We start from the raw sequence: 26420 nt of genomic DNA on the forward strand, positions 1-26420 counted from the left end.
CTCCGCAGAGGAGGATGCTTGTATCATTGAGGTAAAACAGCATACTCCAAGCCTTCATCTCATGCACCAACAGCTGTGAGTCCCCTAATTGGTCCATTATTGCTCGCAAATTACCCAATTCAATAGTTAACGTTTTTTAAATCGAGGCTGGTGTCATATCAAAAAATTAAACCAGGCTGGTGCAGGACTGCAGTCATATCCATTTTTGCTCGATCTATTCCCAGCAAGTTGTGGTTATGTTCCCAATTCCAATCTGAAATAACAAAACAACATCAGAGTGGACCACCATGGGGCTAACATCTCATGACAGTTCATTCCATGCTATGTAATATTTCATTCACATCTGATCCAGTATTCTTCACGTACTACAAACATCCAAACAACAGAAGTCCCTTTACCATGCTCATCCAGTTCTGAACCGGCCACTTCTGCTATCAAGCTAAAATTAAGTCTAAAAAGCTTGTTAGAAGGACAATATATGCTCATACACCGCTATACGAGATATCTGCTTTCATTGCTAGATTATAGTTTTTCGATGCATTTATAAACCTCAGCAATTTAAACAAGCTCAACATGAAGAATTAATGTAATTAGTTACTGATGTTCATTTACGTTTCACCTGAGGCTTTGAAGGCCCCCAGCAGACACATCATCCACATTCTACTTCTACGCATCATGATTTTACCGGGAGGTTCCAAATGAAAGCATACCATTACAATGGTCAAATCGTCTTGCAGCCTCCTCGACCAATTCCTTCCAGTACATTTTCGCATCATTGTGCTCCTGGGACCTCCTCACTCCTCAGGGCAGAGTCTCTACTTCAATTCGGTTTGAGATGACATCCCATAAGCCATAGCTACCTATTATCAAGTAACTCATCCCTTTTGTTAATGTGATCATCTTTAGATATGCTCTGGTTCGGCACTTGAGGACCCACCTGCTCGGCTAGGACTCCATCCCTTCAATGTGCCAATCGTCAAGAGTTTGGGTCACATCAAGCTGACCATTCAAGTAGCCATCATCAATGTAGCCACCAAGGGACTTGATGTGCTTTCTTTCTTTTATACAGCAGGGCCAGTGATCCTGGACAATTTCTGTTGCCACCCCTGAGTCAAGAAAGTACTGCCTAACTAATAGAGATCTGCCATCAACAAAGTTTGCAATTATTGCCAAGAGTAAGAAATTAGAATACCTATGATAAGAGCATAAAACTAAAAGAAGATACATTTCTTTATCAAATAAATACATTTAAAAAAAAATACTGAATAAAAAAAAAAAGAAAAAAAGAAAAAAAAAAAAAACAGCACACCTAACAAATAGCATGAAATTTACATGATATCAAAACCACTGAAAATTAGGATCTGAATCAAAATTTTGAGACTTTATTGTTTTTTGAATAACAATTTAATCATAAAGAAAAATATGCTCGTTTACCAAAAAAACTCAAAACTATTTTTTTTTAAAAAAAATATAGCATAACATTAGTTTACAAATGGCTTCAAACAACATAATGACCTTCGGGACATAACTCGCAAAGAAAGGACTGTATGCTAATCTCATTGAATAATCACAGCCAATATAGACATTTATTACTATCATTTGTTTAGAGAGAATATTAGAAATATTCAAGCACCGAGGAGAGCAGTGAGTTGCAAGGAAACTCACTTTCCAAATATCACTATTCACTGCTGTTAGCACCATTGTGCCAAAAGACAGAATTGACTGGAGAGCATGTCTCTGCAAATTGTGTATCAACTTGCATAAATGGCCTCGAAAGTACTTGTCTAATTTTAAAAGGGAAATCAGGATCCTCCACAATATCCCTTCATAAACTGTCACAGACAAAACGAGCTGCACCTTTCCTGTATGTCCATCAACTACCTGACCACAAGAATGGGACAAAGATATTTTAATTAAGTTCTTGCAAGAGCTAAATCATCAGAAACCGTCACAGAGAAGGGGGAAAAAGGAAAAGATAATATAAACACCAACAGTTACAAAGTCATTTTCTGAAAGATGAAAAATCTGATTTCAACTCTTGAGAGAGAGAGAGAGAGAGAGAGAGAGAGAGAGAGAGTATAATTTCAAATACTATCATCAGGAAAAAAGCTGAAGGTAGCAATCTTTCTGGAAGCACTTCAATTACCAAATTTTCTCAATGCTAACAATTTGCAAGTAAATTGACCTCATCTCCAGGACTAAATATAAGGCCACAATGTTGCATATTAAGGTCCTCAAGGGATTGCACTGTCTGAACTACTGCTTATAGTGTTAGCTGGATATAAACCTATCAATGTCATGATTGATCATCGCAAACATATTACACAAAGACCAAATATGAATGCAAAATGGAACACGAAGCAATAATTAGCTGACTACTACTTACTCCATAGAAAAAGGTAGCGTCTCCATCCAAAGAATGAGGCCAAACTTGTTAGGCAGGCCAGCAACACATACATGAGTATCTTCCATATATCGTGGCTGCCAATGTCAGACCACACTCTGATCAAATGATGGGGGCAAAGTTGATTATCTGACTGCTGTTGTTCTCCATGGCCACAGTATTCTCATAGACTTTTCCCATCTATCACAGATAGCTGGGTAATAATTTGAATGAGTAGGGGAATAATCAAAATGAACAAAAAATTGCCTAATTTCACTGAATCAAGGGTTCAAAAGGGTTTGTAAGTGCATGTCCTTATTGCATGACATTTTCAACTCATACAGCATGCCTGTTGTTCTTACAAAACATTGTATCAAGCACACATATTGTGCCTGCAGTGTAGCTAGTAACCGGAGAAAAAGGTTGGAGAGAACTAGTGAAGTAAATCTTATTTGTTCAAGTTAATATTAAAATCATGTTGGATAATAGTGGCATCAAATTTAGTTAGATTTCAGTAAAAATTCAGTCAACACAAGCAAGCAGTGGACATGAACTTTATGACAATCAATAATTATTAAACTTAATAGCGGGTCGTCTTTTTTTTTTTGGTACATAATACCAGGTCTTCTTAAGAACCATGAAGTTATTAACTTTCATGACTCTTCCTTATATCTTACAAGAACTTCTTTTTAAGGTTGTGCTATCATTAGACTTAGCAACTAGATATGCCCATAGGGTCCAAAGCATGCATTGGAAGCATAATTGATAGAACTACTCCAGACAATGACATCAAGGATAGGTTTAAAAGGATCAGTGATGAAAGATCATCGATCAATAATGCAATCACTATTAAGGAGGCTTAAATCCTCATTTTTACTGACTTTGGTGTATTTTGGGGGATAACAATGGCTTTCAAAATTCATAAGCCGGTGCAACGAATGCAAGATTGAATTTGGTCAACAACCTCTTGCTCCAAACCCCAACCATTAATCTTAAATACTTTGTAGTTGTTGGTGTTGAGCAATGTACAACAATTTTCTTGATCGCCAATCGAAAGAGAGATAAATAAGGTCAGCACAACACAGTATTTCGCTGATGTGTGTGGTCTATTGATTAGTGTTGGATGAAAAGTGATACTAAATTGTTTTCTGTTGCTTTACAAGTCAAATATAATCCTACATTATAACTGAAATTAGAGCACTTTTAGGAATTTACTCATTTCAAGGTAGCAGCATGGCAGGTTTTTACAAATTTTATTATTCACTTAAGTTATATTTAATAATAGTCAAAATTAAGAGAATGTATTGTATAAATCATGTGCAATTTTTGGGTCTAGTCAAATATGATTTTGGTAAGCATGCCCGAACCCAGGGACGTCAATAGAGCTCGGGCAAGCCAATCCATGCTCAACCTTGGCTTGTAAAATGGTTTAAGAAATTTATGAGAGCCTAAAATCCCCTAGGGCTTTCTGGACTAATCTCTCTTCTTAGATTTCAATTTAACAGTATGAACTTTTCCTAGTAAGTATTCATTAAAATGGATATTTTTCAAGCCAAATCAAGCTGGATGCCAATAAGGTAGGCAAGAACCTCAACTTATTTATTAATTTAATCCTTGTTGGGCCAAACTTCACACCAAACACCAACTCAAACACAAATAGTTTGCTTGTTTGACCATCTTATATGCTTATGTATGGCACGCTTAGATAAATAAAATGACAGATGAATCATGGAATCCAAAAAGTGGAAAATTACGTATTTGCACACCACCCTCTCTTAAAATATGTCAATCCAATGAACAAAATTTTATATCCACAATAAAGATCAAGTTCCGATACCTCAGCACAGTTCTTATATTTCTAATATCGAACTGACAGCAACAATACTACCGATAACTATCAGTAACAGCACAACTGCAAAGTTCTAATGAGGCATGCGAAACCGATGAAGGACTCCGGTTAATATTTCTATCAACCATCAGCAATCATGTCGAACCACAAACTTCGTCAATGTGATGTAGATATAGACGAATAAAACTCATTTAAAAACAGCAGTCCCTGGATGTAGACAGCTTAACCAAAACCAAATTTTTATAATCAGAGATCAGAAAAATGGAAAGTCAGAAAAGTTCTAAAACAAAAAAAAAGTAAAAAGATGCTGTGCGAATCCAAAAAAAATGGAGAAAAAAATTCGATTTCCGAAAAAACACCAAATAATGAAAAACTCGGAAAAACAGAGGAAGCCAAGACTACCAATTGCCAATTGCAACAAATCTTTAGCACGCAACGCGAAAGAAAAAGGTAGCGTGAAAGTTAAACGAATAAGGGAAAATAACAGACAGGGACATAGAGAGAGAAGCGTGCACGAAGTCAATGATGAAACGAATAATCAAATAGAAAATTATCCCGTCCAGAGTCCGTCTTCTGAACGATTTAAAAGAAAAAACTTGGAACACTGCAAAAATCGGATTTTTCTCGACTTTGGCACTGCAAAATCCCACCTTTTCGATCCCTACCGCTTCCTTGGCGATCTTATCCTCTACGCACAAGACTAGAAATTAAAAGCAAGTCACGAGAGCCTGCTGGATCCGTCAGGTAGGGTCAACAACTTTGCTCAGATTTGGGTTGAAAATTGATGGTAAGATTTCCAGTTGAAAGGAAGTTGGGTGAAGGTATTTTGACAATTTGACTTGACGCAAATATCCCATGTTTGGCCCAAATTAGTGCCTGTATTTGTAAATCTAACCTTATTTGTCTAGAACATAGTCAAGCTTTATTTGGTGTAACCGGGCATGGCTTAGAGATGGCAAAATAATTGAAGATAATTCATAAAAGTTGATTAAGGACTACTTAACGAAAGGAGTTATGCTTAACCAGTAGTAACTTTAAGCAAGAAAAAGCTATTTGGTTATGCATCAACGAATAAAATTTTCATAATAAATTTACCCCCTGCATTAACCTTTTTCCTGCACCTTCCTCATTTCTTTTCTATTTAAAGTCACAATGAAGGAGAACTGATACGCTAGAAATGGTTCACCTTCATGCATTTGAGCAATTTCAAGAGTTTTTGTTCTAACCTTCACCGGTTCCGTAAGTTAGTTTGCACATACACGTTAGTATTCATTTTATATAAGGATTACTCATTTAAGGTGTCCTTTGAAATTTTCGGATTTCATCCATTATTTCCTATGCATTATTCTATGCACGTATCCGATAAAGTGTATCATGACTCGACCCATTTATATCTACATTGGGCGGTGGGGTATCGTAGCTTTTAGAGGCCGAATCCAATAATTACAAAATATAATATATTTATATATTATATTTTAAAATCAGAACAATGAGATTTGGATATCAATCAAATCAATATTTTATAATAAAAATTCTACATTAACGATTTAAATCATTAAATATAATATATCATCTCAAAATTAATCGAATTAGATATAAAAATATATAATTTTTATATCTAATTTAAATTTAATCGAATTTGAATGGAGATCAACCGTAAACAAATCTATCCCTTTATATATATATATATATATATATATATATATATATATTTCATATTTTATTTGTTCTTATTAAAATGGATGGAGCTTGGGCTTAATATTTTGAAAAAAAAAGGGTTGGAATGTTACCATACTGTCCGTAAGAAGCGAAACAAATGCTAAAAGCACACTTATGTACTTTTTCAAAATGAATTGCAGAGACCACAGCAATTCATGCTTTTTCTGATGTCCGTCAGATATGCCCAACCAGATATTAATTGGTCTGGTTGACCCCTCCACGTATTCCTCCTATTGCCAGTATGCCTCTCTTTAATAACTTTTGAGCGTTTTTTTGGAGGAAAAAAAAAAAAAAAACACACACACACACACGCACGCACACAACTTTAAGCATTGCTGGATCCCGACAGTTGGATAGAGCGAGACACGTAGCATCTCACTCTACTCCACCGGCGCAGCATAACCTAGCGAATCAACCGAGGACTCCAGGAGGAGGAATCAGCGCAGCCCCCAACCGTGTCCGGTGACTCCCGAGGCAACAACAAGCTGGAAAAGATCGGACGGCCAGCATCGCTCGAGACGGACCCAGCACGAGCCGACCGCCGATCACGTGCTCCCCTGCTTGCCTCGGGCAGGTCCACTCCCTGTCTGACCAAATGCCCCCAAAACCCCACCCTGCCATCATTTCCCCCCTCACTTCTCCTGCCCTCTTTCTCTGCTCCCCCATCTCTCTCTCTCTGACCGCTGAGGGAGCTGAAAAGAACTGCACATAGAGATACCAAAGGGGGAGAGAGAGAGAGAGGAAAGAAAAAGCTGTCTTTTCCTCCCCTCTCTCTATCTCTCTCTCCGAAAGGTATTCCGTTTTACCTCTTTCTCTCCGATGGCCTTTGGACGGAATCCACGCCGCTGCGCGCCGTAGGGCGACTGGGGGGCCGGGCCATGGACGACGCGTGGCACGTCAAATGCGGCTCCGCATGGCCTCCCCCGCCGGCGGCCGCTCTGACGCCATCCCTACCATTGCCTCCTCCTCCGATGGCGCCGCAACCGCCGCAGCTTCCGGCGATGGGATCTGCCAGCCAGGTATTGATTCTGCATGTTGAAGTTCCCGATGGTTTGCTTGCGTTGGAAGGTTTGGGATTTGATCGTGGGAGAACTGGACGATTGCTCCTGGGATTCTTGTTAGATTTTGACAATGTGTGTGTTTTTTGTGGTTTCTGGAAGTTTTCTTTCGATGCCATGGGCGATCACTATAGAAATAGTGCTTATAGAGCTCGTTGCCTGTACCGTGCGTTACTCAGAAAAACATGAATGTCGCTGCTGTAACCAAGCATAACCAATCACGGATGCCATTTGGGCTCTATTACTGCAACAATGAAGTATCCCCAATGATCACGCCGAACTTCTATGCAATCGGGGAGTCATTAATACATGATCAATAGGCGTCGTTCTTTGTTAAAGAGAGCCCCTTATAATTATGTTTTTCACTGTTAACAAAGAAACAGTGGGAATGCATCTCCACATAATTCGAGCGTATTCATCGGTTTCCAAAGCATGGTTGGATATTTTCATCAGATGGTAGGGCTTCAAACATTAAATAAGCATTGACTTCATCTCTAGGTTGCCTATGCTCAGGCACCCACTACTTTGCTTCATGGCTAGGCCGAGCTAAATTACTGCTCGACTTGACTGTAATGGTTGAAGCAGAGTGGCTAGGAATGGTCAAAGAGTTTGATTCATTGTAGTTTAGGATCCAGCTGGAATTCGTGAGTTGACTCAACCAAATGAAACATGTGATTATGCCTGATATGCAAACTCAATTAGCGATTATCTGGCTATGTGGATTATGCATATATTGCTCCCGCTGGTGACACTACTGAGCTATATGACAATTTTTTAAATGTAATGAAGCAGGCATAGAAGGTGAGTATTTTCTTAGCCCCATGGAATAGGATGTGCCACTGTCTCACCCCATCCCAACACTTGAGACAGGGGATGTCCCAAGTCATGCCAATCGGGATGCTTGGATGATAGCAGGACAGTCTTGTCCTGATACATGGGATGGTATCTCATCCTAGTGTCCTGCAAGACATCTTGCTGGGGCTTGAATCCTTGAGTGTATGTTTTCTTCTTTTACTTTTTGGAAGTTGAGAGAAGTAGTATCCAAAGTTACGCATTCACTTAGTCTTGTAAAATGTTTTTAGCTTCTCTAGTGTGAAAGATTTAAGGCTGTTTGATGCATTTTAGAAATGACGAGGATAAAGAGGAGTGCGGGTGCTCTTCTGAAAAATCTAAAGGAGTGGTGTTGCATGTAAACGGAATTCTAAGAAATTTTAAGCGATTGAAATGGTCATGAAGATGGATTTCTTGGGTGTGCTTATGGTGCATGGTACTGGTTGGAAGGATTATGTGCAAATAGATAAGAGTTTCTAACTGTAGTTGACATTATCAAACTGGAATTCCTGGTGATGTGAGCTCACATCCCACAGACTGATGTCCCACCAATTTGTTTGATGGCTTCCACAGTTCCACTCCAATCTATCAGTTCTCTTTCTGTTGTTTGAGCATGCCATTTCTGCTTTATCTGTAAATATTTCTGGCTAATCTTAAGTCCTATTTTTATTAGCAAGCATTTGTTCTACTTGCTGTGGGTAGGCTAATTTGCATTGTTTTAAGCTGCAGGTGGCCATGAATTTGCGACAGCATATTCATCCTTCAATTGCACAAGAATCTTTTCAGCAGGATCAAGTAATAGTTCAAGAATCATTGGTCTTTAACTCTTTGAACTTAGATTCTTGCAAATCAGGGAAAACAGAACTGGGCAATTCATTTCTTGCTCTTTTATCTGGCGAATTTTCTCAATTACCAAATTCAAGACCTTCTTTAACTAAGCTACATGACAATAATGGTGGTATTGATGTCAGTGGTGCAAGTTCTGCGGCACCAGTTGCAAGTATTACAACCATGCCAGAGAATCATGGAAATGATGTCATGGGAAATGGAAATGAGCTTTCTTCATTTGTTGCATCAAGGTCATTCTTATCTACTTGCATGAAACCCCCTGTTTTGCACAATAATCTTCAAGTAACAGCTTCTCCTTGTTGTGGTATGGAATCTGCTAAACAAACTACCCATCAAGCATTTCAGGGTAAGAATTTAGGGGTTGCAGCACCTTCTATGGGTTATGCGTGGCCTACTATCGGTAGCCCTTCAAATGCCAGCCAGTGTCATACCTTAAATGTTCAGACCTTGCATAAAATGTCATTTGAGACCAAGCCTTCTGTCTCTTGTCATGCATCTTCCTTTCTCAGAGGGCGCCCCCGTGTCTTCTGCATGAATACAGGTGGATTACCCCGGTGAACTACACGATACTGGGCTCTTATGTTATTTTCTTCCCCATTCATCTTTTATATTCTTGATGTACGACAGATTATTTTGGTCTAAAACATCTCGTATTATGTTATATGTAACTTAGTTACTTAATTGCAAACTGGTTTAACTTGTTCTGGATACTAATTTCTGATATGATCATTTACTCTGTGACAGTTGGAGAGCTGTTCGCCAGTGACATCGGGCTTTTTGGAGTTGTTTGCTTTTGTCATAGTTTACCTATGTCTGTGGCAAAATTTTGTGAGGTAGACTAGGAAGATACTTGTGTAACTTGAACTTGTTTTAGTTATCTATTCTTATTCTTTTCCTCTACTTTTTACATATAGAGGTATTCACACAGGAGAGTCTTTCTCATCACAGTTCTTTTGTAGCATTCAGGATCACCTTCAGCTAACCCTGGTGAGGCTGTCCATTTGGAGAATGGAATGACTCTTGCACAGTGGCGTAAGCTGTGTTTAGGGGTGAGTACTATCTTCAATAAATTGTTTTATTAAGCCTGTCTCTGAGATAAGCTAGCTATTTTTGCTACCTGTTAATATCTTTTTTATATCTCCTTGTTATCCTGATTTTTCATTTACTGAAGCTTGGAGATATCTTCCATTTGTGTTACTTGAAATCTTTGTATGGTCCACTTGTTGATTATGTCTATGGTATTATGAGTAATAGTGGGTATGATTTTCAGTAGACTTGGCACCTAGATATTTTATTCTGAACTCATACTTTTAAGTGCTAAAGAGAAACAGTTTGATTTGATCATGCTGGATATTGGGCCTTTGTTTCTTCATTCCAGAGGCTGCATCTTACATATCTTAGTTGAGAAAAATTCTAGATCAGAATAATCAACCGGTCTTCTTTTACAAAGAAAGCTTTTAAACAAAATGTCTTCATGCATAACCTATGTTCCAAATTGATTCTGATACCATGTGCCCACTTTTTTATCTGATCTTCTGACCTGATCCACTTTAAATTGGGAGCGACATGAATTCTGTTTTTTACTTCAATGAATCTTGCTCATGCTCTTGTTCAAGATATCAAATCTATGTGCCATTCACCATTGCCAGAGTGAACATGTGTCATCAGTTCTTACTTCTGTTGCGCACTTGAGATGTTGCAGTGCAGATTATTTTTGCATTTCAGTAGTTTCCGTTGGTTGGAAGGAGTAACTTATTTTCATCTATTGAATCAGCTATCTTAATCATCTTGGCTCTCGTCAGTTCTGTTAGCCTTCGTGATATAATATAGGGAATCGTGAAGTGAATTTATTGGTGCCATTGAATCATCATTTGGTGGAATTTTTAATTTTTCAGCTATTTCTTGGTTTTTAAGATAGTGAAGGGGGAAAAATCCCATTTTTCATGTTCATTTCATACTTTCATATAATTCTTATTTGAACTTTTACTAAATGAAGCTTGTCCAGCCTCTTTACTTTGTACAGTATCCCTAACTAGTTTTCTTTGAGTGAGTATAATAGAAGTTTTGAGAATTAAAGTAGATATATAATAATCAAACTGGGAGCACTCGTGTCTTTACATAATATAGTAAGTAAGTGGATAATGGACAGGCAGCACGTGTACCACAAAACATCATCGAAGGTGCTACAGAAATCATAAAATATGAGCACTTTAACATCTTTCTAAAAGGCCTTTATGATAAGAAAAATTTAAGCAATGTATTAGTTAATGGAATAGGAAGTCTTGTTTTAGCACTGCTTTTGTTATTTCAGGTTTTTGGGACAACTTTTTAATGTTTTACTGGTGCTTTAGATTATGGCTCCAGATGATGGCAGTGGATGGGATTGGTCAGATAGTTCATTGGTAAAAGGTGCTTTGCTCGGATCTAAGGCTAGTAAGGTCACAACCCTGTTTAAAAATCCTGAGGCAACTAATACAGCGGGGGCATTTGGTGGACTATGGAAACCTGGAGAACCTTGGAACAAGTTTTTGTATAATGGTCACCCATATACAGCAGTAGGGGGATATGGTACCCTTGGAAAATCACTGAACAAGGAGGCAGAGAATGCTGATCCGAGGTATTATTTGAATGGACATAATCTTTTCTCCAAGAACTTGTCCAGTTCATCAGAAAGTGTCATGCCTCCTGTAGCTAAGCACCAGACAGTGCAGGCAGTGAAGCAAAGTCATGCTTGTGTTGGTCGTAAGGAGACTCAATCAAGTATACATAAGGGAGAACAGAATGTTGGGCATCACTTTGATGCTTACAATATTGATATCTCAGGAAAATGTGGAAATCCATCCATGTCCTCGCCATATGCAGGCACTAAGAAATCTTTCAGCCATGACTACAGCATCAGCAGCGGTTACTTTTCCAGTGAATCATCTATGGTCAATAGGGATGGTGCTTCTTCAACCATTGAATTGAGGCTTGGGCAGCCATCTCAGCATAACCATACTTTTCCAGGTTCAGTTCCAGCAGCTGTGCTGCAGTTTGGAGCACTATGTAACTCAAAGAGGCCACAGTTCTCTCAGCCACTGACATGCCGAAGTAAGTTGGCTTTGTTTGTTTGCTTGCTTGCTTGTTTATTTTTGTGTTTATTTATTTATTGTGTGTGTGAGAGAGAGAGAGAGAGAGAGTGAGAGAGAGAGAGAGATGAAAATTGAGTTGTTTGTTTATTTTTGTGTTTTTCCTTCATCTTATTTGATAATTCATAATCAATTCATTCTTGATGCAGATGATTATCCCAGGGAAACAAAGACACCAAGGCTAAATCTCCAGCACACTCCTTCAGAAGTATCATCTTCACACAGACATCATCCACAGCATGCAGTTGAAACTACGAATGCCATTAATCGTTCTGAATCAAAGGATCTCATGGGGGATGCAACTAAGAATTCAATGATATCATTATTTCTTTCACACCTTGAAGGGAACAACACATCTCAGTGTGTTGATAATATTGCTAATAACAGTGAGCATTTTCTGTCAAGGTTGCTTGATGGTGACTCCGTTTCTGTCAAATGCAACCTTTCAGATTCTCTGACAGACATTGCTGATGGAATTAGAAAGGGTTCTGATGCATACCAGTCTGATCTTTTTAAAAATGTGGATAAGGAGCTGGAAGTTGTTGATAATTGCATGGTAAAATCAAGCTATCTGGTCCAAAATAAGCCTATGGCAGATACCAGATTTCCTGCTTTGGCTGGTAGCGGACATCATCCTTACAGTAGTTCTCGTGAGGATGATAGACAATCTTCCTTGTATCTCAGTCAGCTACCTGCCAAGATGCAGCCTGCACCTGATGCTAGGAACTCTAACCAATGTGCGAAAGTCTCCTCCTTTGCAAGCAGGGATCATTGTGATCATGCATTTCATAGATCTACAAATCCAGTTCCTTATGCTGCTAAGGAACCTGGTTCTCTAAACTCAGATGTCCAAGTGAATCTCTCTTCAACAAACTCCTTGCGGGCTTCAGAACCATCTTCTTCGTTTTCAAATAAGAACAATGTTGATACATCCCAGCCATTGATGGATGAGAACTTGAAAGTTCTTGCTTTAAGGCATATGGTTGAGTTTTCTAAGCAGGAAAAGTCCACTGCATCCCTGGAAACAGGCCCACAGCACAGAAGGTTATGCTGTCTTTCATCTAAGCAATTGCAAAGGAATGTTTGCCAAGATGATCTGATAGCACCTGAAGAGCTAAGGCAGGAACCTTTTGTTAATATTCATCAGGATATCTCCAAAATAGCTGCTAGATCTATACATTCATGCCCAAATTGTCACATAACTGGTGTTCAAGTCTTTACCGGCAAGCCTGGCTTCACAGGTAAATCTCTTAGTTATCAGTAATTGACAAATACAAAATTAGATCATGGGATTTGGATTATGTTTTCAGCCTTTTCTAGGTCTTAGCTTTGACATGTATAGAGAGGCATATAATATTATTCTTGTGGTCATGTAAATGCAGGTCCAAACAGATGCTGCAATTGCATAGCTGCAACGAGAAGAGACTCGGTTTGTTCTAAAGGGCACGGCATTCAGTTTTCTTCTTGTTGCATATGTGGTGTTGATGAACAGCCTTGTTTGAGGTAACTTTCATAAAATCCCTTTTTCTTGTTAAACTCATTTTTTCAAAAGCTTCCCTCCTATGAAAATAATGGTTAGACTGCAGCACTATGTTTCTTATTTGCCCTTCTGGAGTTATGCTAACATTATTGTTTGCATGTTCTTTCAGTCTTATGGTGTTATTGTCAAAAATTCCACCTTCAGAATTGCAAATAGTTCAATTTCCATTCTTGTTCCCATTAAGTGATGCATAAGTGACTATCAACTGACGAACTGTTTTTTTTGTTTTTGGATCTGAGAAAATTTGATGCTCATCAACTGGTTGTTAAACGTGTTAGTTTGTGATATAGAATAAAATAATAAAATAATGTAAACTAACTGTGGTCACTTTATGATAACTCAGAGGTTTGGTAGATAAACAATTTGTGTATTTTAAAAAGGTATCCATGTTAACAGATCTTGGATAGATTAGATTGGTTGGTAATGACTTCGATAATGTGTTTTAATGGTCTAAAAACCATCTTTAGCTTTTATATGGTTGGATGTTTATGAGCTAAATAGCTGCAAAGTGGTTGCAGTAGGCAATAAATGCTAGATAAAAGTTCTGTCCAAATTGTTGATATACTTGTTTAGAAAGTTATGTATGAAATAGAGCATAAAAGGAATAGTTAGAATAGGAAAAAATACAAGTAAGCTTCTTCCTAATAAGTAGTTTTATTTGCTGAAGCCCTTCCATTTGCATATGTGCTTGTGGTGACACTCAACAATGTCTTAATGCACGATCCACAGTTTACAAGTTTCTGTATTATCAAGGGTGCCTCTTCGTGATGCACTGGAGTGCGAATTTTGTGTGAGACTGATTTGTGATCGGTTGGGTTATCAAAACCAGGTCTAATTAGTTAAATAGCTTGTTGCAGTTGGTTTTTAGTTATGTAAGTGGCATGTGAGGATGAAGAGCATTTGAAAAAACTACTTGCAGCATATGAGTTGGGGGGTTTCCTGGCACATACTTGACATGTTAGCAAGGGAACCATTAAACATTTGGAAGCAAATACTTGAGAACATTTTTGACCTGGCCTCGCGTGTAATTTGTAAACAAGGAGGGGCATGCATGTCCCCTATGCTATTCATTATGCCCTAATGGATCTTGTATGCCCAATACGTGAGCCTAAAATGGTACAATACAGTTCTCATGTTGGATACAGGTGAGGGCAGCAAGGGTATGTGTGCCATTTCCCTAGCATGCAATTCCATTAGGCTGTTCATAACAAGGCTGTGTCTACATGCTTGGGTTCACTGTTTTGGATGACCTTGTCGAACCTGATAAAGCTGCTTGTCATACTGAGAATTCTAGTGCATGTGCTATTGGGCTTGGAGCTCAAGAACTAGGCTGCTTGTGATAGTGGCATGGGTTGCTTGTTCTTTTCCTAAGTTAGAAAGAAACATCTCAAAGGATGGTTAAATATCTTCAAAGGAAAAAAGGAAGTATTTCTCTAAGATCATGGATCTATTGCAGTTTGCAAGAATTTCATATTGTCAAAGTCCCGCAAGAAGACCTGTGCCATTTGAAGAAGAATTTTTTTGCTCTTTTTTACTCTTAGTTGTATATAGTGTTGCTTGCAGGAAAAATGCAATTCATTTGAGCTTGGTGTAAACCAGCATGACTTTTTAGGGCTTTAACCCTCATAATTTATTTTAGTCGGAAGGTCATCATATGCGGAAGTCAGGATCTTAGCAAGGCAAACTCAGTTGGAACTCGGGGGACTATTTGCTTTTATGAGTGTGTTATGACACGTGATACCTGGTACCTGACAATTCATGGACTGTGTTTGCTCCTCAAGGACCTCTTGGTGTAGAATGGTGGCTTTCAAGAAGTTCAACGTTAGGCTCCTTGAGTTTTATCAGGGCTATTGGTAAAATCTTTTACAAGTTTTCCCATTGGTTAAAATAGTTTTTCAAAGGCTACTTACGTTCTGTAGATCTTGTTCAGAGGCTATGGTTTTATAAATATGGTTATCAAATCTGATGCTAGATGTTATCTAGAATTAGGTGCAGTATTCTGGAGAAATTTTCAGTATAACCAACACATCATGGGGCATTTAAGTTTAAATATAGAGGGCAGCTTGAGTATTCATATTAAACCTTCTCTACTGAAATGTTTATGTAGCAAGTTTTGCTAATTGCTACACTTGAACTCCTTTGAGAACAGTTTTAGGTGCTTTATTACCATGGTGACTGCATCTCTCTAACTTTCAAATAACTTGAATATTACAATATTCATACCACTAATTCTTGCTGCCATGATGCTCATAAAAATCTCTTATTCTTATTTTTTTTTCAAATGCTTATGCTTTTCCACTTCCTATGATGTTTTAGGACCACTATTAACCTCCTATCATGACCAAATATGCTTGCTTTCATTTCCACTTCTAGCAATTATTGTTTGGTCAATTTCGCATATTCTGATCACAATAGATAAGTGGTGCTAATGTGGTTCGGGGTCTTTTAAATTTAAAAGATGTTTTTCTTGTTTTGTGAATTAAGGGAATAGGTTAACATTCATGCTGGATCTTGATGTTGTTGGCACTGCTAGCTTAGGATATTTAATCTAGTATTTTATTGATTGAGAAATACTTTGTGTGAAGCTGTTTACATAATTTTTTGTTTCCTTAGCTGCTTTCAGATGTAACAAATAAAATCCAGCTACCTGTGAACTGCATTTTAATGTAATAAAATACAACATGGAGTATGAGATCATTCATTCAGTTTGTTCATATTGCTCTTCCTTTTCTTCTTCTGCCTTTCTCATATCTTCCTTCTCTGTCCTCTGTCTCTCTTCCGCTTATTATTTATACTTCTTTGTACTTTGTACAGGTTTAAGATAGGTGCAGTCGTAAAGTTTCCTTCTTCAGGTTGTTTAAGAATATTGGAGTTAAATTGAGACATGAACGCATGAAACTAGCTATGAACATGTCTAAACCATCTATGAATTTGTGCTTCTCTCTACTGTCTTTGATTTTAATTAGGATAAATTTTTATCTTCTCACAAGGCCTCTTCTTACTTGTAGTGGTTTTTGCAAAAAATATCTTATACCTTAATTTTGTTTCATATTGTTTTTTCCCATGTCCTTTTTATTTTTAAAAATCAAACAATTTTGCTGAGGTTCATCACTTAGTGCAATTAGTGCTTAATGATTATGCACTTCATAACTTATGATAATTATTCATTTATAAATGTGACAAGTTGCCAATCAAATTGAGAATATGCTTTGATATCTTTTGGTGGACTTAGTGTTTTGTGCCTATAAGATGAATGCAGTTCAGATATCCAATGATGCTACATTCCCCTTCTTCTAGACACTTGGTCTAGAGGAACCCAAATTTCTCTCCATCATGAACTTAAACTGCATAATTAGAACAATACTTTTTGGTAACTGGCCATCGAGGTTTTGGCAGCATCTCCTGTCCAGAGATGCCTTGTCTGGGAATTCACACAATTTCATGTGGGTGATACTAGATTAAAAGCTGGTCATAAAGCATTCTTTTTTATGGATCATTTGTCAATCCTTAAAGCAGGACCTGTTTAAATGAAGATTTGGTTGCTCTTGGATTCTCATACTTGTGGTGGATTCTGAATGCAATCTGTTCTAATTCTTTTTTTTTTCTCCCCCACTTCCAGCATATTTTCCTTTTTCCTTACACTATTTGTTTCTAGTCATCCTTGACCAAGTACAGCAAGTTACAGTTTAACAGCGAGCCTATGTTCTTGCTTTTAATTATATCTAATGTTGTTTGTCACCAACATTTGACTGAAGGGAGAGTATGGGACATAAAGAAGCTGCACTGGCACAAATTATATCTTGATACTCCAAGGATCTTACTTTTGGTTTTGACCGATCATGCTGGTAGGTTGGGAAATTGCTCACTTGCGGAGCCGTAGAGCTTATGTATTTGAGTTTGATTTTGTTAATTTTCGTTTATAGACAATAAAAATGTAAAATCTTCAAGTGTTTTTTCTCCACTGTTTCCGTATGATATTCTTGTCTCAGTTCATTTCTTCCTGTATGTTCTCTGTTTGCTGCAAATATCCATTAATCAGTTATGAAGCCATTCCAAGCTAGATTTCTGGCTAATCTCTCATGTATATGATCTCTATCTCAGACTTGGGAGACTCTCAAACAGCACTGCTGACTGTGCTAAGTTTGAAGTGTGCAAGCAGAAGGAACAAAGTCCTTACTCATCTGGAAAGTGCTGTTCCTCTCTATGTTCAAATTGTGTGACAGGTCATATCTTGGAAAGTGGTAGCCCTTATGATGCCTTAGGTGAACAAAATGTATGTGGGAAAGCCAAATTAGTGCATATCATGCCACCTTGTGATAAAGATGATTTGCTTCGAGATAGCAAAAGGAGTCGACTAAGTCAATGTGAATGCTTCAAGAACAATACCGCCATGAAGAATGACAGCCAGACTGCTCTGTCGAGAGATGTTCCAAGCAAAGTGATTGCACACTCTGATGGTATAATTGGCAAGCCCGCACAGGTATTGGAGGTCACAACAATCGTTGATGATCAAGTTGCAGAGAATATTGTGAAGGAGATTGATGGAATTAATCAAGATTCTGAGTCAATGAAAGCAGAACAGATGTCTAATATTTCTTCTGGATCCTCTGCTGCTGCTGTAACTGAGGTTTCAGTTGAAGCTAATAATGTTGATTCCTGCAGCAGATATGTTAGCCATGCTAAGACTCTCCATGATTTTGTGGTTGATGAAGGATCAGGAATTGAGAAATGTGGTTCATCTGATGAAGCACTAGGCGGTAGAGAGTGCATAGAATCCCTCACTTTCAAGGGTAATATGGATCCAGCCAGGTCTGGGTTGCTCTCTTTGCCAAATCATTCATCTCATGAAGCTCATTTCGAGAATTCATGCAAAAGAAAGCGGGTAAGAAATCAGATCATTGAAGGATGTAAGGCTCATGAAAAGATCAACCAGAAGTGGCACTCTGAAAGGATGTTGGAAGCAGATAATGGAAAGGAACCTATGGAATTGAATAGACTAGATGTGTCGATTCCAGTAACTGGATTTTCTGTCGTACATTCTGAATCCTCTGACTGCATTGGCCATTCAAAAGTTCACCTTTCTTTAACCCAAGGGGTTGAAGCTCCATCTCTACCTGATGATATGATGCAAAAGACATGTATCTCTTCCTGCAGGTCTTCAAGTATCAAGCGGAAACGCTCTGCTTTGTCCTCCCCCAGGCCCCATTCCATAAAGAGATTTGACGACCATTATAAATTGTGGGAGCCTCATAAGATGCAGTCAGTTAGTGATGATCATTCTTTTAGGACATTTAAAGTTTTGGCTGAAAAGAAGGAAAAACAAGATTTAGCTGCAGGCTCAAAACAGGAAAACCGTGTAATTGCTGGAAAAGCACCTAAATTTGTGTTGCTAAGTTGTATAGGAAGCCCTCCCAACCATGGAAAGGGTATTATGGATAAGAAGGTGAGGCCTGTTGTTTGTGGGAATCTGGGTGTCATTTCCAGTGGAGGTACTAGTGGTCCACAGAAGCCTGCAAAAATTGTTCCTCTCAGCTTGATTCTTAAAAAAGCTAGGTGTAGCACCACTGAATTTGTCAAAAATGCTGGACTACCAATATCCTCAAAGACCAAAAAAGCACGCCTTAGTGCAAAGCTATCTTCATGGAAGTTACGACTTGATGAAAATTCCAAGGTGGTTGAAAAAAATGGAGCAGATTCTGGCATTCCTCTTATGTCACAAAAAGATAAAGGATTTTCAAGTAAAAATGATGAATGTTTAGATGATTCTTCCATGACAGCAAAGGAGACAGATGCTGGAAATAATAAAACTATAAAGCCTAGTTTGTGTCATAAAAGGTTTCTCTCCCAGTCCAAACCAAAATACAAGGATATACACGAGTGCACTCTACTTGCAGGAAAAGATGAAAATGCTATAAATCCTACATGCTTACCAACTTCTGGGAAGAACGAGGGTTCAGATTCAGTTGAGGCCGAAAATCAATTGGCAACTTCCTCTTCAACTGGTATAGCTGATAATTTAGTTGGTCAGTGGAGATCCTATTTTTGCTTATTATGTTTTTATTAAAAAAAAAAAACTTTATAACTTCTCTGATTAAGAGTATCACAGATATTTCATTAGGATATTGATCTAAATATATTAAACTCCTGGATTTATTGGGTCACTGCAGCGCTTTTGTTCTCCTATAATGATCAGGTCTAAAATTTATGCAGGAATGGAAGATCATGGGAAAAAAATTTGTTCAAGAAAGGCTTTGAAATGTGTATCTTCAAGAAATATAAGATCATTGAACAATTCCAAGAATAATCAAGATCATGCTGGCAAGCTGTGTCAAGTAAGCACAAGAAGGTAGGTAATTACACTAGATTTTCTCCAAATTGTGCAAATAATGAAGGTTGATGAACATTTCCTATCTTGCCTGCATTTTCCTTTTGATGATGTCAATATGGTTCTTCTTAAATATTCTGGTGCAGATGTAGCAAAGAGAACAAGTGTCCTTCCTTTCTTTTAGATTCAGAAGTATTTTGTTGTGTCTGTGGAGGTTCGAACCAAGAAGATGTCAATCACTTACTAGAGTGCAACCGATGCATGATTAGAGTGCGTGGCATAAAGTTCTCATTCATGTCAGATTGTTGATTCCTTTTGTTGAATATGCAAGTGTAATGGACGAGTTATTTTATACAGGTGCATCAGGCCTGCTATGGTGTTTCAAAACTTCCCAAAGGTCATTGGTATTGTAGACCATGCAAGTCCAACTCCAAAAACATAGTAAGAATTGAATATGTCCTGTGTTATATTACGCTTGTTCATACTCTAATTATCCATATCTTAGTAGAATGCTTTCTTATTTGTGGTTGCTTCCATGATATTTTAGCAATGAGCTCAATGTGGAAAAGGCAGCCTATATGTAACCTGAAAGAAAAGGCCATATGTAGAAATTTGGTTTTCAGTAGATATGGCTTTCTAGGTTCTGACATTGTGGGCACTTGAAATGGGATTGGGACCATCATGGTTTAACTATGTTGGCTTTTCTCGATGTCTTCTTGTTTGGTGAAACTCCGGTCTAACCAGGGATATTGCAAGCGGCAAAGTCCTTCCTAGCTTGTTTTCATTTTTCTTTCTTGCTAATAATGGCAAGGGAAAAGGTTGTAGTAATGGTTATCAGCCTTGTAAATTTGTGCTCGAGAGGTGAATCTATAAGTATTCAGAGACAGCTATAATGTGTTTCTCAGGTCCACTGCCTCTTAAATAAACCTATGACCTCAACATATAAAGCATTTGCTTGATGGAGCTGAGTTGGTAAAGTCTCTTGTGTGTTGATAAAAGAGTCGTGTGTTCGATCCTGTCCTCACTTTATTATCTGGCTGGGCTTCTTGCTTACATCACAGTTCTCATGTTAAAAAAAATGGTGGGCGCCAACCATGAAGACTTGCATCTTTTTCATTCTAAACCTCAATATGCAATAATAAAGCTATGCAGAAAATGAGCATGCAAAATCTTGGTATTTGACTAAAATTATGTAGTAAATCAGATTTAAATATTTGTTGCGTTTATTGCTCTGTGACTTTTGTATACATGAGGTTATTTTTCAAGTCTAGGTATGTTTAAGGTAGTTATCATGATATCATAGTATTTGTCATGCAAGCTGTTTTGACAGAAAGCTCCAGGAGAGAATCAATTTGTAATCTAACTTCTTTATTATTTTTTGATGCATATTTAGGTCTGTGTCCTATGTGGTTATGAAGGAGGTGCAATGACCCGGGCATTAAAAAGTCGAAATATTGTGAAAAGTCTGCTGCGGGCTTGGAAAGTTGGACTGCAACCTAATTCCATGAAATCAGTTCCTTCATCTGACATTCTAAAGAATGAGCTGTTGGGACCAGGTTCAGTTGGTGAAGCATCTGGATACCAGTCATCTGGTTCTGCTTACACTGCAGGAGAAATAGACTCCAATAGCCTGCATACGGCTGTTTTGAAAATGGATGTGCAAAACCTGAACAAAAGCATACAACAGAGGGACGTTAGGACAAAAAACTTTCAGGCTTGTAACAGCGTAATTGCTGGAGTACTTGATCCATCCATTACACAGTGGGTTCATATGGTTTGTGGGCTTTGGACACCTGGGACACGGTGCCCAAATGTGGGCACAATGAGTGCTTTTGATGTGTCTGGTGCTTCTCTTTCTAGGAAGAATGCTGTAAGTTCTTAATATTCTTAAAAAGGATATGGTTAAGAAGGTGAAATATTCTTACATACAAGGTTTGCTGTACCGGCCGTACCATAGTATACCAGAACTGAATTGATATGCAGACTTATACCATACCGATACTTGGTATGCGTTGCCGTCTTATGCTATACTGTATACCGACACTATAATAGGATGGTACGGTACAGGGTCCAGTGCCGAGATGACGAACCTTGCTTATATGTATATCTCAAATAAATGCCATCCTGGTGGAATAAGTACATAAGTCTCACCTTAGATATTGTAACATTTAGTATTATAATCTTTGTATGATATGAATTACCTTCTCCTCCGATTATCTAGTGCTTATGCAGCCTATTGCAACTTTGCTTTCTTCAGGCTTGTTCAATGTGTAAACGACCTGGGGGCTCATGCATAGAGTGCAGAGTTCCAAATTGCTCTGTATTGTTTCATCCATGGTGTGCACACCAGAAGGTATAAATAGCCTTGTCTTTTTCACAAAGTTGCTTGAATATGAGGAAATTAGTTTTTGATTAGTATGCTTCTAGTTTTTTTTTTATTTTGGTGTTGTTCAAGATTAAGTTTAAGGTCCAATTTGTCCCCTCCTATATTAGTTAATGGCCATTAAGTTGTAGTTTCGACTGGATGTTAGCCGCCTTCGTAGCTTTAGTTTTGGTTCTTGTTTATGTCTTCAAGATTTGATAAGTAATTTCAGGAACCACCCACTCCCCAGGTATGCATGCATGCATGCTTGCTTGCTTTTAAGCATTTGCTGAAGTTCTGTTTCTCTAATCCAAACTTTGGTTTGATAATTATTGAAAATTGTTTGGCTGCAAATAGAAAGAAATTTAAAGGGAAAGTATAATGTAAGAGGACGTCAGGACTTCTGAAATTCAAATGTGACTAAAAATTTTTACTTCTCGGTACTTGGAATATTTTTAAAACTTCAAGGAACTCACATATCCTGATTGTAATGCTATTTTCAAAAAGAACGTTAAATCAGAAGATCATCAGGATTTTTGTTTTCACATGTTAGGGCAACTTTACTGAGGACGAATGAACAAGTTAGGGCATGTGTGGATAATCCTGTGCGATCCAACAGGATTTACAAGAACACAGGGTTGGCAAGGCTCATATTCATAGTATTCACAAGGATTTTTTCAGAGTGGGCCTTCCTGAATCCCATGGGGAGAAAAAAAATGACCTCCCCTGTTTTTTTTTTTCCAGCCTACAAGTATGGACTGAAAGAGGTCCAATTGACATTGGCTGGGCTAGGTCTCATATTCTATAATACTAGACATAATCTGTGCACATAGTTTAGAAGATACGTGCTGGATGGGCCAAACCTGGTTCTTGCAGGATTTTCAGCGCAATCCTGTAGGCATATCCAAACAGGTCCTTAATGTTATTAGATCATTGAGTTGAGTTGTGTACAGCTTATATACTAATTTTATTCATGACCTACCCTTTTGATAGGGATTACTGCAAAGTGAGGTTGAAGGTGATGACAATGACAAGGTTGGCTTTTATGGGAGATGCCTGGATCACGCCACCTTTAACAGTTTTAATCTTGATGGTCATCCTGTGGATCCTGAAGAAGAAATTCCAAGAAACAGGGATTGGACTTGTGCTCGTACAGAGGTACTTTATCCTAATGTTGGATGGAATTCCTTCTAGTTTCTCTACAAAACAGAATGTTTTTATTTGTTTTTTAATCAATTTACAACAGGGCTTCAAAGGTCGAAAAAGAGAGGAAGGACTTGATCCTACCCTTCAGAAGCCATACAAGGATGGTGGGGGATGCATTGTTTCCCAGGAGCAGATCAATGCGTGGCTTCATATTAATGGGCAAAAGTCATGCGCAAGAGGGGTAGTGAAACCACCATGTTCAGATGTGGAGTATGATTTCCGGGTATTTTCTTGGCTTTTTTTTGCTGATTTATTATCATAAGCATCCATCATATCTTGATGAATTGAGAAATCCATATTACATTCTTCTGTAGATTTTATTAACTAATAAAATTAAAAACTCTTAATAGAAGCCTAGTTGTTTTTCCACAGTAATAAACTATTAAGTTCTAATATCTACTAGCTAGCTCATCACATCAATTTTATTTGTCTTGATGGTTTTAGCTTTCCTACTAATTTCAAGCAACTTAACCAACAGCATGCAGGGAATGTCATTGCTCTCTGATGGTGCTTAATGATTCTTTTTCAGTTAATTTGTATCTGAATTTGATTTTTGCAAGAACAATTCATGCTTGTTCACATACATGAGGAGCAGAGAAACAAAAATTTTCTGACCATGTTATCCACAGGTTGGGATTTAAATGAATCATATCTGCCGTGCTTATCTACGTGCACGGTGAAATTGTATGGTTGCATATATTTAAAAGCTGGACTTTGTAGAAAAACTTAGTTTTCTCATGAACTGATGATTCATGGGGTGCACTTGTGTGAATAATCCTTGTTTTCTGATTTCTCATGCAAAGACTGGCCATATTCCTATTTGTTAGACTTATACCTTTTTTTCTGAATGTACTATTAGACTGACTTCACATCATGACAAACCAAAAATTACAGTATTTCACCACCTTAATATAGGTGGTGAAATACCATGGTAGAGTGTTACAATTTTTTTCCCATTTTTCTTTGTCAGAAGGAATATATTTGTTACAAACAGACAAAGGGGTGGAAGCATTTGGTAGTCTACAAATCTGGCATTCATGCACTTGGTCTGTACACATCGAAGTTCATAGCCCGTGGAGCTATGGTAATGACCAACCTAATTGGAAACATTCTTCCAGCTTCTTTTATTATATTATTTATTCTAATTCTCATATTGGCAGGTATTTAAATTTATATTACTGGCCTTGTCCTACATCTGCAGGTGGTCGAGTATGTTGGAGAGATTGTGGGGCTCCGAGTTGCTGACAAGAGAGAAATTGAGTACGAGTCTGGAAGGCGACTGCAATACAAGAGTGCTTGCTACTTTTTTAGAATTGATAAGGAGCATATAATTGATGCCACTCGCAAAGGTGGGATTGCACGATTTGTCAACCATTCCTGCTTGGTAATCAAATTATCTCCTAGTACCTTTTACCTTCCAATGCAGTTGCTATTTCTCTAACATTCCTTTTTATATTCCAACTGATTGAATCAGCCGAACTGCGTTGCCAAAGTTATATCAGTCAGGAACGAGAAAAAGGTAAGCTAATAGCTTTAATTTTCATAGGGCATAACCAACTTAATGAACACTGTAGTTAATCTATATGATGGGACATCCAACTTAACGATCCACACTGTTCATTATGATCTAAAATATCTAAGTTGTCTGTTAAAAGGAAAATCTTATATTTTGGAGACTCATTACCTATGTTCTAAATGCATAAACAGTTCTGCACTAGTAGAATAAAAGGTTCATTTGGGTTGGCATTTTGATAATGATCTGATTCACTTCAAATTTGATCCGTATGTATTTTAAGGTACATAGAATCTGAATAGTATGGATCATCACTTGGATGGTGGACTTGCAACTTTGGGGAGGGCTGAATGAAAGAAAGTTGCTTGGTGGCTGAGTGGAAATTTCTTATATCAAATGACCTAGCTTTGTCTGCAATGCTGCAGGTGGTTTTCTTTGCAGAGAGAGATATAAACCCTGGGGAAGAGATTACGTATGACTACCATTTTAACCATGAAGATGAAGGCAAGAAAATTCCATGTTTTTGCAATTCAAAGAATTGCAGGCGGTACTTGAACTAGAAAAATCAATTGAAACAAAGCCTGCATTGTATTTTACTCAGTTGTAAACTCATTCAGGGTATAATGTTTTCTTCATTTGGTCATTTGCCCTGAGACATTTTTAATGGAGTCCATTTACTTGTGTTTCCTTGTATTTTTTTTTTTTTTTTTTTTGGTACAAGTGTTTCTTTGTATTTATATGTAAATAAAGTACAAGGTTTTGTCACTCTGGACTGTCAGCTGCCAACTATGGTGATTAACTATGGCATGTGAAAAGCTTGATCGAATTCAATCGGTGTAAAGAAGATAATTAGAATGAGACTTCTACGATGGACTTTTCTTGATGCATAGTGCTTTTGTAGCATTTGAAGAAGTTTGGCTTTCTTTTTGAATGAGTGCATAAGAACCGCCTTTCTGCAAGTTAAAATCAGAGCTTTTCCAGTTACCCTATAATACAGGGCAGCTCGCAAGGAAATCATGCTAGAATGGTATGAATGTGCTTATGGTGTCCTGCCTGGTGATCAGGTTCGTCCGTTTTTCTATGGTGACTGGTGTCTGCAGAATGAAACAGAAAAGCAGCTACCAGCAAGAAAATTCTTGAGTTGTCATTTGGTTGGATGGTCCAAGCCAAATGCCAAAGCATACGAGGATTTCATCAATGGTCGTTATTTTGGTGTGGATCTTATATCGGTACCATCTCGACATGTCTGAAATGGTATTTAATTCGGTGATATGGTATTTAATTCGGTGTATCGAGTATCAGTATGCCGGCTGTATCATGTATTGGTTTGTTATTGGTATGGTATGCATTGTTATCAATCGGTAGGGAAAATTTTTCATATCATAATGTTGTATGAGAATATCTGTCTATGTAGTTATAGCCCTTCTGGTTGCCTCCTAACGCTATTCAATGTCTCCCACGAGTGGGTGTTGGTAAGTATACAGAGGATGGAATCCAAGGAGGATGAGATTGTAGTTATCTGTGTGAAAGACACTTGGGATTGTAAATACACTGAATTGTATGACATTCCATGGTGCCCCATGGTTATTCATCTTTCTAATTCATTGTTCATAGCTTCTCACGGCAAATCATGAAGATAACCCAGTTCGGAATCTAA

The 26420-nt window shown here is 37.9% G+C and overlaps 1 protein-coding gene and 1 pseudogene across 5 annotated transcripts; one reads left to right on the forward strand and one right to left on the reverse strand.

Moving 5' to 3' along the window:
• Positions 1-509: 509 nt before the first annotated feature.
• Positions 510-6617, reverse strand: LOC140856684 (probable protein phosphatase 2C 27; annotated as a pseudogene).
• Positions 6611-25528, forward strand: LOC105039075 (uncharacterized). Of its 5 annotated transcripts, none has more exons than XM_010915065.4 (19): positions 6611-6970; positions 8570-9230; positions 9434-9522; positions 9649-9738; positions 11041-11779; positions 11967-13058; positions 13200-13320; positions 17459-19380; positions 19568-19703; positions 19829-19952; positions 20040-20123; positions 21076-21552; positions 21940-22035; positions 23038-23202; positions 23291-23473; positions 24221-24334; positions 24452-24634; positions 24725-24769; positions 25189-25528. In XM_010915065.4, the coding sequence occupies exons 1-19, from the start codon at positions 6830-6832 to the stop codon at positions 25321-25323; spliced, it is 6597 nt and encodes a 2198-aa protein (XP_010913367.1). In that variant the 5' UTR covers positions 6611-6829; the 3' UTR covers positions 25324-25528. The 5 variants fall into 5 exon arrangements, with proteins under 5 accessions (XP_010913367.1, XP_019704141.1, XP_019704142.1 ...); XM_019848582.3 differs by having other exon boundaries at positions 24224-24334; XM_019848583.3 differs by having other exon boundaries at positions 17459-19359.
• The last annotated feature ends 892 nt before the right edge of the window (positions 25529-26420 follow it).

Source organism: Elaeis guineensis, chromosome 1 (genome assembly GCF_000442705.2).
Source record: "Elaeis guineensis isolate ETL-2024a chromosome 1, EG11, whole genome shotgun sequence".
In the NCBI taxonomy this organism is placed as follows: Eukaryota; Viridiplantae; Streptophyta; class Magnoliopsida; order Arecales; family Arecaceae; genus Elaeis; species Elaeis guineensis.